We start from the raw sequence: 18,031 nt of genomic DNA, 5'->3' as shown, positions 1-18,031 counted from the left end.
CTCAGCAAGGAAACTGAGCACCGGGGAAGCCTTTTACCCTGACATGAAGCACATTTGCTGCAACCATCTTCAGTGAACACATGACATAAGGGTCGTCACTTTCCAGTCTAACATTAACAAACTGTGTCGACACGAGCTATCATTAATTCAGCAGCAGCTTTTGTTCCAAAGGGAAACTGTTGAATTAAAGAGGAAGAGTGCTCACAAATGAACCCACTTGTGTAACCACTGACATCAGGAGTTACAGTGAAACGCCATCATGGTTGGATCTTTTCCAGCTCTTGTTTTGATTCAGGAAGAAAGAGGCTGACGATGGGACTTTTGTCATGTTATTTTTAAAGAGTAATTTAAAGAGCTGTCACAGCTGAACAATATTTACTATAACATAATGTCCTTTAACTCAAAGGGTTGAAGGGCTGGACTCCAAATGGGACAACCTTCCGGCTATAAACAGTACAGATATACTGCAGGGCAGTAAAATGCTTTAAATTAGTGCAACTCGCTCTGCTGTCATTGAGTAATGAAAAGGTGGGTCTACGGGGTACAGGCTCGCTGTACCAAGGGTGTGAAACTGACACAAAACTGCCCCAAAGAAACACCAAACATTCACTACAAAAAAAGGAGAAAAAAACTAAAAAAATATGTGAAAATTGCTCCAAATTATCACACATTAGTGTAAAATGAAATATTGAAATCCTATTTGCTTTGTGTCTTTTGCAATTTTTTGATCAGTTCTCTGTTTGTGCATCCAGCTGTTGAGGGAGATATTTATATATTTATATATGATTCATCATAAAATATTAACACTTCCTGCTAATTATTATACATTTATTATATGGAAAGAATTAGCAAAAGACAGCTTTAAATTCTGCTTCATTAATTTAAAAACTGTCCTTTTTTTCTCTACTTCTGTCACTTTTACTCAAAAAACCCTTTCAAACATGCTCTGCTGATACACAGACAGCTTCCAGTAATTAAAGTTTAACACTAATTACACATCACCATTATGTTTTAATTATTATAAAACATTAGGAAGACGACAGTTAATTTGCTGTCACAGATATATGTTGCTACAGAAAACCAACCTCTGTAACTTTCCAGAACATTCAAAGTAAAGAAAGAAGAAGAAAAGAAAACACTCATTTGCTTTGTTGTCTGCACGCAGCACACAGAACGGTATCTGTAAAAGCTGAGCTTTGTTTGGGACTATTTCTGGATTAAAGCAAAGGGAGAACTTTCATCAGGATTCAGCATTTCAGACTCTCTTATCCTTGAGCTATGTAAACTGTCACAGATTCGTAGTTAGAAAAACGCTCCTAATTACAAACAAAACCGGCACCTAAAACAACGAGCTGATGAACCCATGAGGATGCTCGGCTTCGCGCACCCCAGAGAGACGAAGTGGGCTGAAATAATCAACTAATGTAAACAATGTCACACCGAGGGGAAATCTGGTCCTGTCTTCTCCAAATGTTTCAAACAGTAAACCTCTTTAACGTGCACTCTTAATGATGTCGTAGCGTAAAACTTGGCCAGAGGCTGCATTTCATGCACTTCAAACTCTAATATTAATGTGCTAATTTTGTGATAGGATGCTGTATGTTCTTAAAGAACTTTATGGTTTGGTGCACAAAATATTTGCTTGCTGGTTTCATCATTCAAATTCCCGCAGCAGCAGCGGCAGCAGCAGCAGCAGAGAGAAGCTCTTAAATTTTTTGTGTGCTTGTGAGTCAACAGTGAATAAACTTTAAACAAAGAACTGGGTGTAAATTTGAGATTAGGACAAGGGTGCTGCATTGTGCCTCTTCATTATATATATATATATATATATATATATATATATATATATATATATATATATATATATATATATATAACAACCTTTTTTTATTTATTAAACACAGCTCAAAAATGTTGAAATAAACCAGCCCTTAACTTGGAGTACTTTACATTAAATTATACTACATTCTGTAGGATCACAGAACGTCTTTGAGTCTGTGTGTGTTCATTTGTCTGTCTGTCAGCAAAATATCTCATGAAACAGTGGATGGACTTCAATAAAACTCTTCGACTTCAGAAAGGAATCTCTTGATGTACATCTACAACTAATTAAGTTTTGTCATTTACAAGGCTTGACCAAAATGGCTGTAACTCTGACTCCTTTTTATTAAAGGACTATTTTTGTTTAAAGCTTCAGCATGAAAGGCGGTAGGCAAAATGCATTTCTTCAAGGAAAAGGAAAAGGAAAAGCAAGCTGGAGGTCAAGATTTTCTTCTCTGTAACTCAGTGATGGTTTGCAGCCTAAAGAAATGCGAAACACTCCTCCATTAGAAACCCGTTGGTGGGACTGGATGATCACGACCTGAAACTCTGTAACTATGGCACTGAGGTTTGAACTTTGACACATAAATTAAAATCACCTCAAGATTTACTGGAACACTAACGGACATTTGTGAATCTGTAAGTCCCCAGGAGTGTTTTCTGTACAATGAGAGATTTATGGATCTGCATTTAATTTTAAATCAACTTTTATTTTTAAAGGTTCATTTAATTCTCAGCCTTAACCAGCCACTGGGTCAGAGAAACTTTGTTCTAAAAGTAAAATATTTGACTATGATGCTGATGTTTTATGGCATTAAACACTGTGTGTGTGTGTAGGGGTGGTGGTGGTTGGGGGGGGGGGGTTATTATGTCAAAGATGGTTTTAGATGGATTTCTGAAATTTGACTGAGAAGCCATTTTTGTCACAGCTAGTTCCCCTAAAACATGGACAGTGCTATTTATAGAGTCTACAGCAACAAAGAAAAAAAATCTCATAATTTTCTTAAACTTAAATAGTGTCAACAGTGATGACTTTTTATGACATAAAGGCAGGTTGTGCATGTCACTGTGAGTCTATAAAGAGCCCGGGTACAGCATCCTCGGAGGGGCACAGGCTGCACGCAGCATCACCTTCAAAGTCATCATCTTACTCATACTTGCAGAGGCTAATTGTGCTCTTTACTGCAACCAGGCTTTTGCCTCCATGTCTTCATTATGTATTAATATTTGGCCTTTTGACGTGACTGTCTTAGTTACCTCTGCAGCTCAGGTCAAGGTTTCTCCAAACAAGAATGTCTGTATCCATATGGACTTTAATGTATTTGTGTTGTAACTTCTGTCTTGAATTATTTCTTGCTGAATTGACACATTGTCACAAGAGCCACACAAATTAGCAGGAGGATGTAACACTGGGACTACTTAATATACCATATGTGATTCAATGAAGGGTTTCACTCAGGTGGGCTGCTCTGAATTCATGTTTGCATTCGCTCCTTAACCTAAAAGTTTGCCCCCGCACGGCTGAAAGTCCACATTTTTTGTGGCTTTCAGCCTTTTAGATTCTGCCAGAATTGCTGCACTGTGACTGTAAGCCTAGCAGAATCTTCTGCAGGTAATAATGGATGTATATGTGTTCAGCATTGATTTATTCACTCACTGTGTTTAACCAGGGTGTATTGGAAAAGTCTGCCTTTAAAAAGATTTAGATCATTGGATAATACTTATGAGTGTATGGCGTAGTTCTTTTTTAGGTTGTTTTATTGCACAGACATGCAACATTTTTTTTATTAATTCAAAACTGTTTGCATTAAAATGTCAGGGTCATAATGAGTGGCAGGGCACAACTTTGACAGGTCACCAGTCTACAACAAAGTAACAACAGAAACACAACAAACAAATAGGTACACAAACACACACACATGTGCCAGTCAATTCTAAGTTACCAAACAACCCAATACATGTGTTTTGGGGCTGTGGGAGGAAACCAGAGTACCTGGAGTGACCATGTGCAGTTCTATTTGGGTTTCAGACCACTGACTATCCCTCAGTGAGAACAGTACTAACCACCATGTTAGTCAACTTTTCTTACATTATGTCAGATATAAAACTCTCAACTCCTGGATGAACCACTTTGATAATGATGTTCAAAACTCAACAACTGCTGTCACCTCAATCCAATATCAGAAAGTGATAAGGTAAGAATACTTGAGTGCGTTGTATTATTAAATTGGCACACAAGAATCTAACAATGTACATTACCCTGTAGCCTCTCTTCAGAAACATTTCAACTCAACTGTGATTGCTCTCTGTGGGTTGACAAGTTTACAGCACATATTTCTTTACTCAAAGCTCTACTAGTATAAATACAGTAGAATCAATGGTCATACACACAATCTCTTTCTACGTCTTCCCTTTTTCATGTCACAATATTTTCAGTAAAGGTCTTTGCCGTTCAGCATGTATTAGCTCCCACATACTGAAAGAACTGTTATTACACCCAGTGCCTTTATTTCTCAGCACTTGTTTGAACAACAGAAAACCCTCAAGAACCAACTCATGAAACCATACCACATGTATAAAACGTCAAATTAAATTTAGATTACTATGAAGGCTAACAGCTGAAGTCAGCAATAGTATACACTATAGTTAGTGTAATCTGATTCTGCAAGGAGGCTTTTCAAATGACCATCTACATCTCACAAAGGCTACCACTTGCATGCCAATTTTTTTAAACCATTATCTCACATGATGTGTTAGCGCTCAGAGTATGTAGTAGAGATGATTCTCAGCTACTACAGCATCAAAATTTCAGCTCAATATCTGTAAAAATGACTGAGTTATAACCATTGTTTCTGCTGGCTAAGGTTAATTAGCTGTGGCAGCCATCTTAACACAGGATGACTCCAAAAGTTAATCAGTTGTAGATGTACGTCCAATTATTGGTTCCTAAAGGCTTCATTAAAATTTGTCTAGTAGTTCATGAGACAGATAAACAAATGTACATGCAGATAAGGCAGTTACATATTTGCCCATCTTTCATGGAGATGGGTGATAATCGGTCATATTTAATTTTGACAATATGAGATAATGATGAGCTTCGCAGCAGAAGCGCAGACTTTTCCATCCATTCAATTTCTTATGCTTATCTATGGTTGGGTTGCAGAGATAACCGGTCCAGGAGGGAACACTGGGGACACCCCTCTTCAAAGCGACACTCAGATCGGAAAAGATACAGAATCCCTCCAGCCAAGCCTGGGTCTCCTCCCAGTGGGACAAACCCAGAAAACCTCCAGAGGAAAGTGTCCAGGAAGCATCCTAGTCAGGTCCAAGAATCCTCTCAGCTGACATTTTTCAACAAGGAGGAGTAGCGGCTGTATGACAAAGCTCCGCATCTTATTTCTAAGGCTGAGCCTGACCACCAAACAGAGGAAGCTCATTTCAGCAGCTGGTTGTATCCAGGATCTCGTTCTTTCAGTCATGATCCAAACCTCGTGACCATAGGTGAGGGTTGGAACATATGGACCAATAAATCAAGAGGTTCACTCTGACCTCAGAATGGGACTTGAACTTGCTTTCTGACTATTGAAAAAAGATTTAAAATGTGTTCAGAAATACAACCATTAATGCAACATTAAAGTAACAGACTGGTCACTTTTGGAGTACCCATAGTAACACGGCCATTACTCGGATAAAACAAACAAAAAAAACTGTAGAGGTTTAAAATGATGTAGCCTGAATTTAATAATAATATAAAAACAATAATTAAATAAATTAAAAAACAACAGACCCTCATTTGGTTAGGCATTAGCCTAGTCTGGATGAAGTCTTCTACCCTTTGCTCCGTACTCTCTACTCTATGACTGATGTCACGGCTTATAAGGTTGTTGATAACTATTTGACAAAACATCACTTCAAAAATGACCACACTATCCCTTTAAGTTAAAAATGTATACATATATACAAAAAACATGTCATTAGCATATGCTTACAGAATAAAGGCATAGTTATTTTTTGTTTGCTTTTTTTTTTGTGAAGAAGAGCCACAAAATTGTGCTTTAACAAAAAGATTTGTGTTGCTATTTCATAATGACCCAGCATATGTAGTGTTAGAATAATGAACATAAAATCCAGTACTGTGACCTACAGTTGTGCAGTCTTTATCAAACCGATGAGCCGATGAACTGCTCGTGCCGTTAACACCTCTGTTATTAATATATGGTGATTCTGGCTGCGGTACAAAACAGCTGGCGCGCTTGGGAGGAGAGAAAGCCAGCTAATTAATTATGCTGTGGGCCACAAAAATTCATTCTGCACATAAGTGACGGCAACCCGTAGCCCCCCAGTACAGAACTGGCTGAAAGACTTCAATTAAACATGCTGTTTAAACAAATATCCACAAGCTTAGAGGAAATCTTTCTTATGAATAATTTATGACTTGAAAGAGGGGAATAATCGGGAAATACTAGAATGTGTAAAACCTATTTGTAGCTCTGAGCATACAGTAATAATTAAGCTACTGATTGGCTCTCGGTGAATTCAAGTGAAAGTATATTTTTTAGGGGCTAACCAGGAAAATTCTATGAATACTTGATTGCTGTTAAAATGTGATAAAAAAAGGGAAGAAAAAAAAAAAGCTCTGCCGTTTTATAGTAGGAAGACATTTCTGCTTTTTTTTTTTTTTTTTTTTTTTTTTACAGAGTGGCCAAAGGCTTTTGAGCATCACAGTAACATGTGTAGGAACATCAGGACAGAGTGGGCTCGCTCAGCTCCAGCTGTTCAGAGGCCTTTAGCTGAGGCTGAACGCCACCTCCCATTGGCGCTGCAGCGCGGCAGCAATGACATAAGTGTGAGCACGGCTGAGAGGAGGTCCAGGGGAGGGGTGGAGGGAGATGTATGTCAAAATAATGCGCCTCCAGGATGCATTATATAAGGCTATTAAATTGTCAGTGTCTAAAACAGTGCGTTGAGGATACAAGCTTTGTTTGTGACAGCTGAAAATCCATTTCTCATGTTTGTTTCAGTGGAAGCTTTAGCAGCGAGTGGTTCTTTTCTTGGAGGACAAAGGAGAAAAAAAAAAGCCCTGTATCTGTAGTCCTCGCTAAATCTCCAGAAAGAAGCACATAGAGGATTTTGTGTGCCATTTACTCTCTAGGGGGACAAAGAACCTATAGGAAAACTGCACATTTCATCAGAGGAAATATTGTTTTTGTTGACATTTTATCAGTTTCTAAACACTAAGGCATCTTTAAAGTTTTACAGGGTGTAAAAAACAGCTACAATCTATAAGAAAAAGTGATTTATACAATCTAAACCTATGTTTCAGCTGGTATTTGCTTGTACTGATAATTCGTGTATCTCTTTGTTCAGTGGAGCAACTCCTCTTGCACAGGAGAACGGCCAAGTTGCTGTGCAAAAATGAGCATAAGAGAGGAAAACTGTTCAGAGAGCACCAAAGTGGAAGAAAATAGAGAAATCAGCTGTTAAAAATACATGTAGAAATGGAAGACCATAGAACAGGCAACGGAGCATGAAAAAAAGAAGAAGAAGCAAAAAAACAGAAAGAGGCAAAGAAAATTTGGGCAGAAAATAAGATGAAGCAATGTTATGGTTTCTCCAACAAGGAATTCATAGATTAAAAACTAAAAAGCTGAAGAATGAGGGCCAGGATGAATCATTTCTCCTTTGCAGGTATTTTTTTGCCTAAATAGATGCAATTTCTTGCCAGACTGTTTGTGGCAAGTATTGTTAAATACTCCTAACTCTAATGTGTTACAGACTAAAGTCTAAAGCAACAGATAAGCAAGAGATAAGATGTTTTTAAGTGGGGTTTTGTGGAAAGGGTGAACAATTAATTATTACATGTTATAGATCGCTCTTTAAACAACCTCACTTTGGAAACATAGAGATTGAAAGTGACAAGCTAACAGCTCATCTAAGACCAAAGTGTAATGCTGCCATCAATCTCAAAAGAAATTCATTGTGGTTCATGCAAACACTGTAAAATCACATTGGTATTTACATGGAATCCTATGATTACTTCCGAATAGCAGTAGTAGCAGTCAGCTGTAGTATTTCTGGAGCAGCCTGGGGCACTTTCTGCTGGTATTGTAATAGTATAAGGGTTAAATAGAGGTGCTGTAAAGACTAATGAAATAATATTTGAATGAACATATTTGAGACCGGAGTTGTTTTAAGATAGCTAGTTCAAGAAGCAGTGGCAGCCATCTTGAATTGGGTTGACTTCAGAAGTTAATGAGTTGCAGACGTACAGCAAATGATTAGTTTCTGACAGTTTCACTAAAATCTGTCCAGTGGTTCATGAGATGTTTTGTGAACAGTCAATCAGGGTTGATGCCAAAGTTTTATGCAAAGATGTATTGCTATGTGCAGCAGTCAAAATATGTGTTGGGGATGACATACAGCTACTACCACACCTGATTCTAGCCTAGGATCTGTAACCTTGGCTGAGTTATAGCCATTCTTGTGTTGGATACGGTTGATTAGCTGTGGTGGGAATCTGGAATTGGGTGGACCACAAAAGGTAATTAAGATGTACATTTAATGATTACTTTCTGAAAGTCTCAGTACAATATATCCAGTGGTTCATGAAATATTTTGCTAACAGACAAATAGAGTTGACTGGGACAGTTAGCATGTGTTGGGGATGAATCTTAGCTACTACCAAATCAAATTTTATGAAAGTTTCATTAAAATCCACTAACTGGTTCAGAGTGGGGCCAAGACCAAAATAGAATGCTGATGTCTGAAAACAATTCCCATCTCAATACAAATTTATAGCAGTTCATTCAAACACTTTAACATCACACTGTTATTTGCATGTTCTGTAAAAGCAAATAAATGGCATTTGCACGAGCTCTTATTATTACTGTTTTGGTTTGTTTTTAGATTTGAGTTATTTTACAACTGCAGCTATTAACTCAGACTAGCCAATAGCCACAGTTTCTCCACACTGAGGCTATCCAAAGAGTTATCTATAGCATGTAAGATATTATTTGTTCATAACCTTTCCACAGAACCCCACTTCAAAAGATCTGAATTATCTCTTGAATACAAAGGGTGATGAAGAGTATAATAATTCTGGCTGGAGCACGAGTCCATCACGAGTGGCAGTGGAGGAGGAATAGTGGAAGACACCAGAAATAAAGTATTTATGACTTCAATTTGAATACAGTGCACACTTACAGCTGAGTTGTGAGTTCATGTCCTCGGGTCCGCTGCTCTGCATATCTCATCTTTTTAAACATGTTCACTCAAAGCTACATGGTTTCACAGCAACTACAAGATAGGAGGTAATGTGCACTTAGATGAAAGTGGGTGACCACTCGGTTCTGAACGGTTTGACCCGACAAAGCCAACTGTTGGTGAGTTCGCGAAGGATCACCTCAGGCGGCCACTATTGTTTACCGTCCTTTCTGCCAACACCTCCACATGGTGCCCTGCATCACTAATAGTGCTGCTTTTTCTGCATGAAACACACCGGTGCTCAGCACATTCAAAACACCTTAGTTCTCTTAGCACTGAAGCATTTTTTTTTTACCAAATAAAGTATGATTTGTCATTCCTGCACAGCATATTTTTAGATTTAAAGTGCAAGAATTTGGGTTTAAAAATCATTGTATGTAGGAGGCTGTTTTTTTTTGTTTGTTTGTTTTTTTGGCTGTTGTTGTTTGTAAGTCAATGTTTTAGACACGGAAAATTGACCATCTGTGGCTTCCTCTGCACTCGTTCGAGGGTCGAGAAATGCACGACCCCAAAAGCAACATCTCTGCCCACTTTGTGAATGCTCGACACACACAATCTGTTCTCTTTTGAGCACCGTTCACGCTCTTTGCACCAAATAAATACAGCACCTTATGAATCATACCGCAGAGAGCAACACTGTCTGCAGCGAGAATTCAGAGAACAGCCCTGAGCTTATCTGAGAGAGAGTGGCAGGCGGCAATCTGTAAGCAAGGCTGCGGGGTGAAAAGCAGGGCACCTTGTCCGAATCACTGAGCATACACAAGCACCTACTCTAGGGTCATCTAGCTAATGGACTTCCAGACACACTTTCTTTTCCAATATGGCTGTGCTTGGCTAGAACAGGTGCCTGCACAATGTCAAAAAAAGAATATTTGAATATATAGGTAAAACAATGCCATTGTCTGTCTTAGTTTTCTTAGCTACAACTTTATTTTTTAATAATGATTAAATCAAGGAATTCGTGTGTGTTTGAAGATCTTCATATTTCAGCAACTCCTCAAAACCCCGCACAGCAACGATTCTGATAAATCTCCCTGTGGATCTAAATTTCTATTGGCAAGGACACGACTGATCTCTCGCCCTCTGTAATCTTGATTTCCTCTGGTAATACCCGTCACCGTGAACTTGTGGCATTTCGCTGCCTTTGATGATTGGCCCAATGGTCTGCAACCAATGGCCTTCTTGCCACCAATTCACGACCCGTCAACCCCAATCCTCCCACCAATCCACCAGGCACACAACACACAGCACAGAACAAATGTCCCGGCGTCAGAATCAATCCAGACAGGCTTCCCATCCTCCTCTCATAAAACTGGCATCTCATTTATCGAGGAGTGAGGACTATGGTAAATAGAATGACACGGCTTTTACACTTTTAGTAGCAGAAGGGTCCTAAAGGATTCAAATTGTTTCGCCTTGAGCCCGATTTCTTCAGAAATCTACCTGAATGCACATTTGAAACATTAATTTTATTTGCTTTCGGGGACGCGAGACCACTTTTGAGGACATATCCTATTTGTGAGTGTCTTTTTGTATTTTCTGCAACGTTATTTTTTTCCCCTCCAATACACACGTGTGCACATTATAGAATAAGGCTGCTGGAGCAGGAAGTCTTCAGACTCACAATATTGAGTGGATTGAAAAGACCTCTTGCTGATATGCTTGAGGTGTGAAAGAACAGTGAGGACCTGCACACACACACATTCAGCTTCATCTCCCTTTGAAGTTCTGACAGCAACTCAGCTTCCTCTCCTCTGCTGAATCCTGAGATCATAATTATTTACCATAACCGGGGCTAATGAAAACAAAAGTTTGCTCGCAATGCTTCGGTCATATTCTATTCAGCGCAATTTTTCCGGGGACACAATTGCAAGGATCAGATTGAGAGAGACCAGTCTAGCATGAATATCAACTGTGATTCATTGTATATCGGTGCGATCTTATGAATAGAAATGCTCAAACTATCTGCTGAACATCTTAATGAAAACCATCACTGTAAAATGCTGCCGCTAAATCATTTGTTAGTTAACTGCTGAAAATAATTAATGAGAGGCAGTGGCTGCAACAGAAAAGATGACACAGGCTGTTTCTTCTTTTTTATTATTATTATTATTATTATTATTATTATTATTATTATTATTATTATTATTATTGTTGTTGTTGTTGTTGTTATACCTGAACCTGACAGTCTGTGTGTGTGAATTATTATTATTATTATTATTATTATTGTTGTTGTTGTTGTTATTATTATTATTTGTGATTTTTTTTTTTAGCAACCAGAGCAACAGAGGGACTCACCGATCATGTGCACTGTGGTTCGACCCGGCCTTGTCCCAGGACGATGTTGGATGGTGTCGTAGAAAGTGGCCTGACACAGCTGGATGGCAGTCAGACTGAGCCAGAGGCACAGGCAGAGCAGCCAGGACATGACAGGACACATCTGCTGAGGACCGGCAAAGGTGCAGTCAACATCGTGTTCTCAACCTTTGACCTCATGACCCCAAAATCAAACCACACTCGTATCCTGAGTCATGACTGTACCGCACAGGCAGGCACGCACAAGATTCATGCTTTTTAGAAGATGTTCGCAAGCACTTGTGTCAATAATGCCTCACAGTGGAGTTTTTTAGTCACTGAGATTACATAAGTCTGAGTTTTTCACTTTTTCTTCCTGGTTTGTTCCTGTCTTGTCCCTAAGCCACAGCACAGCAAATGTGGAGTGATCCCGGAGGAATTTTTTTTTTCTCTCTCTCTCTCTCTCTCTTTCGCTCTCATTCAGCAGCAATGTCCCCTGACAGGGCTGACTCCCTTCAACTCCTGAGCCGTGCTTGTGCATCCAAACTAAAATCAAACTTATAGAAAGATAAGATTTCACAAGCAGCTGGCTGCCGAGCCTTTTCTCTGTCTGTCAGAATAATGTGACAGCGACAGGGTGTTAACAGGAATCAGAAAGGCTTGTAATGCTTCACCCTGCTTTTTCAGTCGAAAAAAAAAAACACTGTCTCACCAGGAATATTTCTGGTCATTGAAAGAAAAAAAGCTATAAATCTGTAATAGTTTGAAATCTACAAACTGAGCACTAAATGCACCCATTTTTTAAATCTGAAATTATGTTTTTTATAGAAGTTAATTTCTGTACGTTAGGATGTGTTTGAGAACATAAAACTTTTATCAAATCGTAGAGAATAATGTGGCAACAGTTCACTCTTTTCAGATGTTTGCTGAGCTTTTATATATATTAAGTGAAGAAGAATGACAATACATTTAGGCTTTTTCAGTAACTGTCACACACTTTACACTGCTTTTTTTGCCTGTTTTGCTTTTTAAAATGCATAATCTGTAATATTTACATTAAAAAAACAACCCTATTCTTTAAAATCATAGCTTTATTTTTGCACAAAATAGCAAAAAAATGACGTCTTACCTGAACAGCCCAACACACTTTGTACAAACGGCTCAACAGAATGTGATAAATCCATCCATATTTCTACTTATGCTGATCCCATCCATGTAAGTGTGAATGTGGCTGGGAGGAAGGAACTCCTGTGACTCTGCCTCCCTGCTTCCACACTTTGATAGCAACAGTCCAGTGACTCAGAAAGAACCGTCAAGCCGGAGTCAGGAAAATAAATTTAAAGCTCTTTTCAGTCCCACCTTTTGAAATACCACTGCTTCACCTTGAGGAGGAGCCCCCGCTGACACTGAATTCATTTGCCCCCTCGCATTTACAGGCACGTGCCGAGTGCTCCTTAATTAACTGTAGTGGAATCTCTTCTTTCACCGTCTGCATTCTTCCAGTGAGAGGCAGCCTGCGAGCAGCGGCTCTCTCGGAGTCCCTCCTCAGCGAGCACTGAGAGACAAATGCTCCCGTACAGCCTGGCTGAGTGGAAAAACTGTATCACATGTCTTAAAGCCAGACTGCCTCTGGATTAGAAGGCATAGTGGGACTCCATCTAATCATTTCCCTCTGATGACTGCAAAGCAGAGAAGCTTCTGACCAACTGATTAATCATTTTTATACATGTTAAAAAATCGATACAAACATACCTTTTAGAAAATAGGCAGAAAGTCATTACCTGATTTAAAAAAAAACAAGTGGGCAAGAAAAGGCATAAACCCTCAGCTTATCTTGTTCTTGTTACTAACTGATAGACTGAATAAAGCTGGGAAATAACGTCTTTTCTCAGGCGCATTAAAAACAGGACTGCATTTGGAAACAACAAAGTCCACCCATAGACAGGTAATCTTCACCTACACTGAGGAAGTTCTTCAGCTTTGGAGACATAATGATGAGTCTATGAAAGGCAGGGAGGTGAGGGCTGATATTTGAAGTAAATAAGCAGCATACTGTATAAGTGGGGAAACAGCTCAGTCGTCCCTGTTTTCTGTCACCTTTACTGCATGGAGAGCTCTTGTTTGGAATAGTGATTTTTCTATCACTGGCACACAGAACATACCCAAGGTCTGCATCTCATACTGCAATCTCTACGGCATAAAGACTTTGCTTTTTATTTTGAAGCTTGCTCAGAAAGGCAGGGGTGCATTCCCAGTTCAGAATACCCACAGCGGAGCTACTCTACAACGCTGCATTAATGTCTGAGAGTTTGGCAAAAGTGTGCAGGGGATTGAGACATACTGTACTAGAGGAAGCTAAATAACATAAACTGCTGACTTCTTTTGAGAGGAACACTTTCCAGAGACTGTTTAGTCATTAATTGTTCGTGGATCCCAGCGTCCCGTGTAGGCTTTGCGTTTTGACAAGTTTGGAGTGAGATTTATTCAAGCCATCTGCTTCACGGGGAGTTTGCTCCGAAATTTATGGACTTCTTGGAACAAGACAATTTACTTTCTCCTAAACAGAGAAATACGAAATGTCCTCATGGCCTTGAGAAACACAGATGAGCAAAGGTGACCAGGTTCTGCACGGGAGCAAAGAAGCAGAAGATCAAAACAGCAAATGAAGAGAAGATAGAGGAGAATTTTGCCGGCTGTAACACGAGGCAGGTGTGGTAAGGAGTTCTGTGCTGACTTGCAACCAAAGTGCTTTGAGCGTACCTGCTCTTGGACGATGAACGGGGCTGGTTCTGGTCTGTAGAAACTGGTCGGTGCTTGGACAGAACTACACCCCTGAGAATGCAAGATGCTGTAAACTCGGCCACGTGTTGGAGCTTACTGGAACTAGACATTAATTGTCTCCACTTCCCCGATATGCTTATTGATTGGTGACTGAGGAAAAAAAAACAAGGAGCTCAATCTATACAGAGTGCAACTAATTTTTATTAAAAGTACTGTTACCACACAGTGTTTCTGGAAACTGGTTCAGTGGCACATCACAAACTGCCTTCGTGCCACATTCAACCCACATCAGTTTGCCTGCAGAGTAAAAAGATCCACAGACGACTGTATAATCACAACCATTCACTGAACCATCTGGGACACCACGGTAATGGATTTTACACTGCCTTTGTGGATTGGTCAGAGAGAATCATCACATGTGGGTGTAAGCAACAGTAGTTCTGCAGCAGCACACATGGACTCACTTCCTTGTTTTATGAACCTAGATGCTGTATAGGTGTGGACTTTTTGAACCATAACAACCTTAAAGGTTGTTCATGGGGATGCCTTACTTTCAAAGACAGCTGAATTAATAGCCACACTCCTCTGATAAAGTACTAACTTTGGACAACTATTCAACAGGACGTCACTTCAGAAATAACAAGAGTATCTATCCCTTTGAAGGAGTGTGCAAATGATTTCTCATGTGTTTTCACAAAGGTGTTAGAGCGTTCTCCATTTACACCCAACCTGCCTGAAATTATGTACAATCATCCCACGAAAAAAAAAAAAAAAACATTCTCTGAAGAAAACGTGTGACCTTCATCCTGTCTCCATGAACATGGACTGTGTGGATAAGGTCAGTGACATCCAGCTCCCAGGAGGGCTCGTGGAAGATGACCCTTCCTGAAGGACAAACACAGAAATGCGCAGAAACATCTTTGTCCAGCTTCCTGAAGAAAGTGGAACCTATCCTGGTCATTAATTTGACTGGTTTAAATTTGGTTGGGCTTGTTTTCTGCTTTCTTGACGCACCTGGCCCTGACAGCTCCCATCTACGTTCATCATCTCACTCACTTTACGTTCCCTTTGCCTTTGCCTTTCATCAGGTCCCATTGTTGTTTTCCCGAGTTTGAGCTGGAGTTCTGTTTTTGCTTCATTAATAGGAGTTTTTTCTTCATTACCGCGCTGCCTGCTCGCTTGCCAGCACTTTGGTCCGTTTACTGTGACAGTCACAGAAAAGCTACTGCTAAGATGTGCTCAGCTACTCCATCTCCACATGATCCACCGGCTTCGGATCATTTATGTTATTTCACACGCTACGACGAGGAGAAAACGCACAACAGTCTGTAAATTGTTGTTATTGAATTGGATCTGCATTGTGTTCTTTCATTTGAATCAAGGAGCTGCAGGTGAAGATGGGGGAGGTGGAGATTTTTGTTACAACAATATGATTTATTTGTTTCCAAGAATTCTATCCATGTAAGATACAGTATTCACAATCACTTTCTCCTGAACTGAGAAAAAATGTCAGAGCCCATGAATAAAAATCAAACATTAAATAATTAAAAGAAGAATAGAAATTAATTTATGTCACGTGTTTTAAGACCTCGTCTAACCTTAACAATGGAAAATTAAAAAAATACACTAAATTTTGGCTGCTTTACCACTGTATTTTTTGAGAGCACCAGTAAAAGACAGGAGTGCGGTAATTAAAACCCAAAATTAATAAGAGCTCTCACACTACAGTTTTTTATGATTGCTCGGGCACAATTTAGAAAACGGTCTTTTTTTTTTAGAACATTTTCCAACCACACACCCAATTAGCAGAACATCGCATCTTTTGCGCAATGAAACACGTTTGGTAAGAATGATGCACTAATTTATGAAAAATATATTAGTCACCCCATCCAACACATTGTTCATATATTCAGATTCTTCTTTAAGAAAAAAAAAACAGCTAAACTATTTACACACTGATGTGCTAAACATAAAACCCTTTAGCACTTCTCCTTTCCTCATGATTACTGCAAGTGAGGTATGCAGAGACGGCACAAAAATAAACTCATCAGCCACAAGAATAACGCCGCAGACTGATGAAAAGATTTATTTCTCTCCGTAAAATCAAGCCAGTCAACATTAAGTCAGAACACAATATATTCCACTTTTCTGTAAGGTCGGCAAACAATTGTGTGAACAAGTATCGCAAAGAATTACTACATCCTACACAATTACAGGAACTGCAGGTGAAAAACAAAACAAAACAATGAAGCTCTGGTCTAGACGTCGTTTCTTCACTTCGCTGGATCTGGTCATAAGATTTCGTCACCATCACAGGTTTTATTCTTATTTTCAAGGCATCACGGGGAAAAAACCTAGTGTGTCGGAGCCATCCCTGCACAGATGGTGCATCAAGTATATATACTTGATTGGTGAGTTCCCGGTGAAGCACATACCTGTTAGAACACCTGCTGGATGGGTTTAACTAATCGGTTCATCGCTGTGATCATTTGAAAATGACAAATAAATGAACAGATATTTTTCTGCATTTAGTGTTTTGAAAGAAACGCACGAGGCTGACATTGCGCTTGTGGCTGTGCAAATCTGGGCTGGAGATTTGCTACTTGAGTGTAAGGCTTTGCAATCTGTAGGAAAACTTTGTGTTTTAGTGTGTAAGAAAAAGTCAGATAAAGGTTTAAATAATAAAAAAAAAGATTTCACATCAGAGGAGCAGAGGTTGTCGCCAGTAATAATGAATGTCATCGAACTGAAGGTCATAATTTCTTCTTAATTTTTTATTTATTACTGTTCTTTCTGCTCCTAACCAAAAAAAAAAAAAAAAAGTTCATGTGAAGCAGGACTGCATTTCCCTCGTTAAAAACTTAAAAATGTTGCAGTGGTTGTAAACGAATGTTGAAGATTTTTGTGTCGGGCTGAGGCCTCTGTATTTAAAGATCTTGAGAGCACCTCTGTCAGAGACCCTTTCTACCCCCAGATATTGTTTGTTTGAACTGCTGCCCCCCCGGGAGGCATTTTAGCTCCGTCAAATCACAGACAAACAGACTAAAAACAGCTTCTACCTCAGAGCCACCGCGGGATTCAACTCTGTCAAACCCTAAACAAACAATGCATCATCGATAAAACGCTTTATTTGCTTTACTCTGAAAAATGGCTTGTGTGTGTGTGTAAGAGGGGGGAGGGCGAGAGAGAGAGAGAGAGAGAGAGAGAGAGAGAGAGAGAGGGAGACAACCATCTGTACTGTGAAGAACTGCTATCCAGATTCAATGCTTTTGTACAATTCATTCATTCATTCATATTTTTTTTCAAAGAAAGTGATGTTCATACAGTTTATGTTACTAAACTGTACAGGAGATGTAATCACTGATCTGCCATGATGTCATGAGTCACTTTTCACTGAAGGCAAAGGGGTGATAATGTTTTTGCTTGTGTCTTCATTTATCTGTCTGTTAGCAAAATATCTCATGAATCGCTGAACGGCTTTTAATGGAACTCTCAGACCATAATCCTTGCATGTACCTCTACGACTGATTACCTTTTGAAGTCAACCCAATTCAAGATGGCCGCCACAGCCAACTGACATTAGAGAACACAAAAATAGCTCTACGTCAGTCAGATTTTTAGCTAAAATCTGATGTGGTAGCAGCTGAGACTGATCCCAAACACATCCTCCAAGCGACACACACTGCAACGACAACTCTGATTAAATCTTTGGCTTTCACGCTTAGAGTCAACTCTGTATTTCTGTTAGCAAAATATCTCATAAACCACCAGACGGATTTTAACGAAACTTTCAGAGAGTGATCACTGAATGAACATCTACAGGTCACCACAGCTAATGGAGCTCAGCAAACACAAAAATAACTTTAACTCA

General features: G+C 39.4%; 1 protein-coding gene across 2 annotated transcripts in view; it reads right to left on the bottom strand.

The window, feature by feature from the left end:
• The window catches only part of LOC108231999 (chemokine-like protein TAFA-1), a 36,600-nt gene extending 23,667 nt beyond the window's left edge, over nt 1-12,933 (bottom strand). The window contains exons 1-2 of one of the 2 annotated variants that reach the window (XM_017409449.3): nt 12,509-12,933; nt 11,383-11,527 (exon numbers count right to left, since the gene is read on the bottom strand). In XM_017409449.3, the coding sequence (XP_017264938.1) occupies nt 11,383-11,524 (142 nt within the window). In that variant the 5' untranslated portion in view covers nt 11,525-11,527; nt 12,509-12,933. The remainder of the gene's footprint in view (nt 1-11,382; nt 11,528-12,508) is intronic. The other variant, XM_017409448.3, reaches the window with a different exon arrangement.
• Nucleotides 12,934-18,031: the final 5,098 nt, after the last annotated feature.

This window comes from Kryptolebias marmoratus, linkage group LG8 (genome assembly GCF_001649575.2).
Source record: "Kryptolebias marmoratus isolate JLee-2015 linkage group LG8, ASM164957v2, whole genome shotgun sequence".
Lineage (NCBI taxonomy): Eukaryota > Metazoa > Chordata > Actinopteri > Cyprinodontiformes > Rivulidae > Kryptolebias > Kryptolebias marmoratus.
The sequence above is the reverse complement of the archived record's forward strand: the minus strand, read 5'-3'. Positions and strand labels throughout refer to the sequence as shown.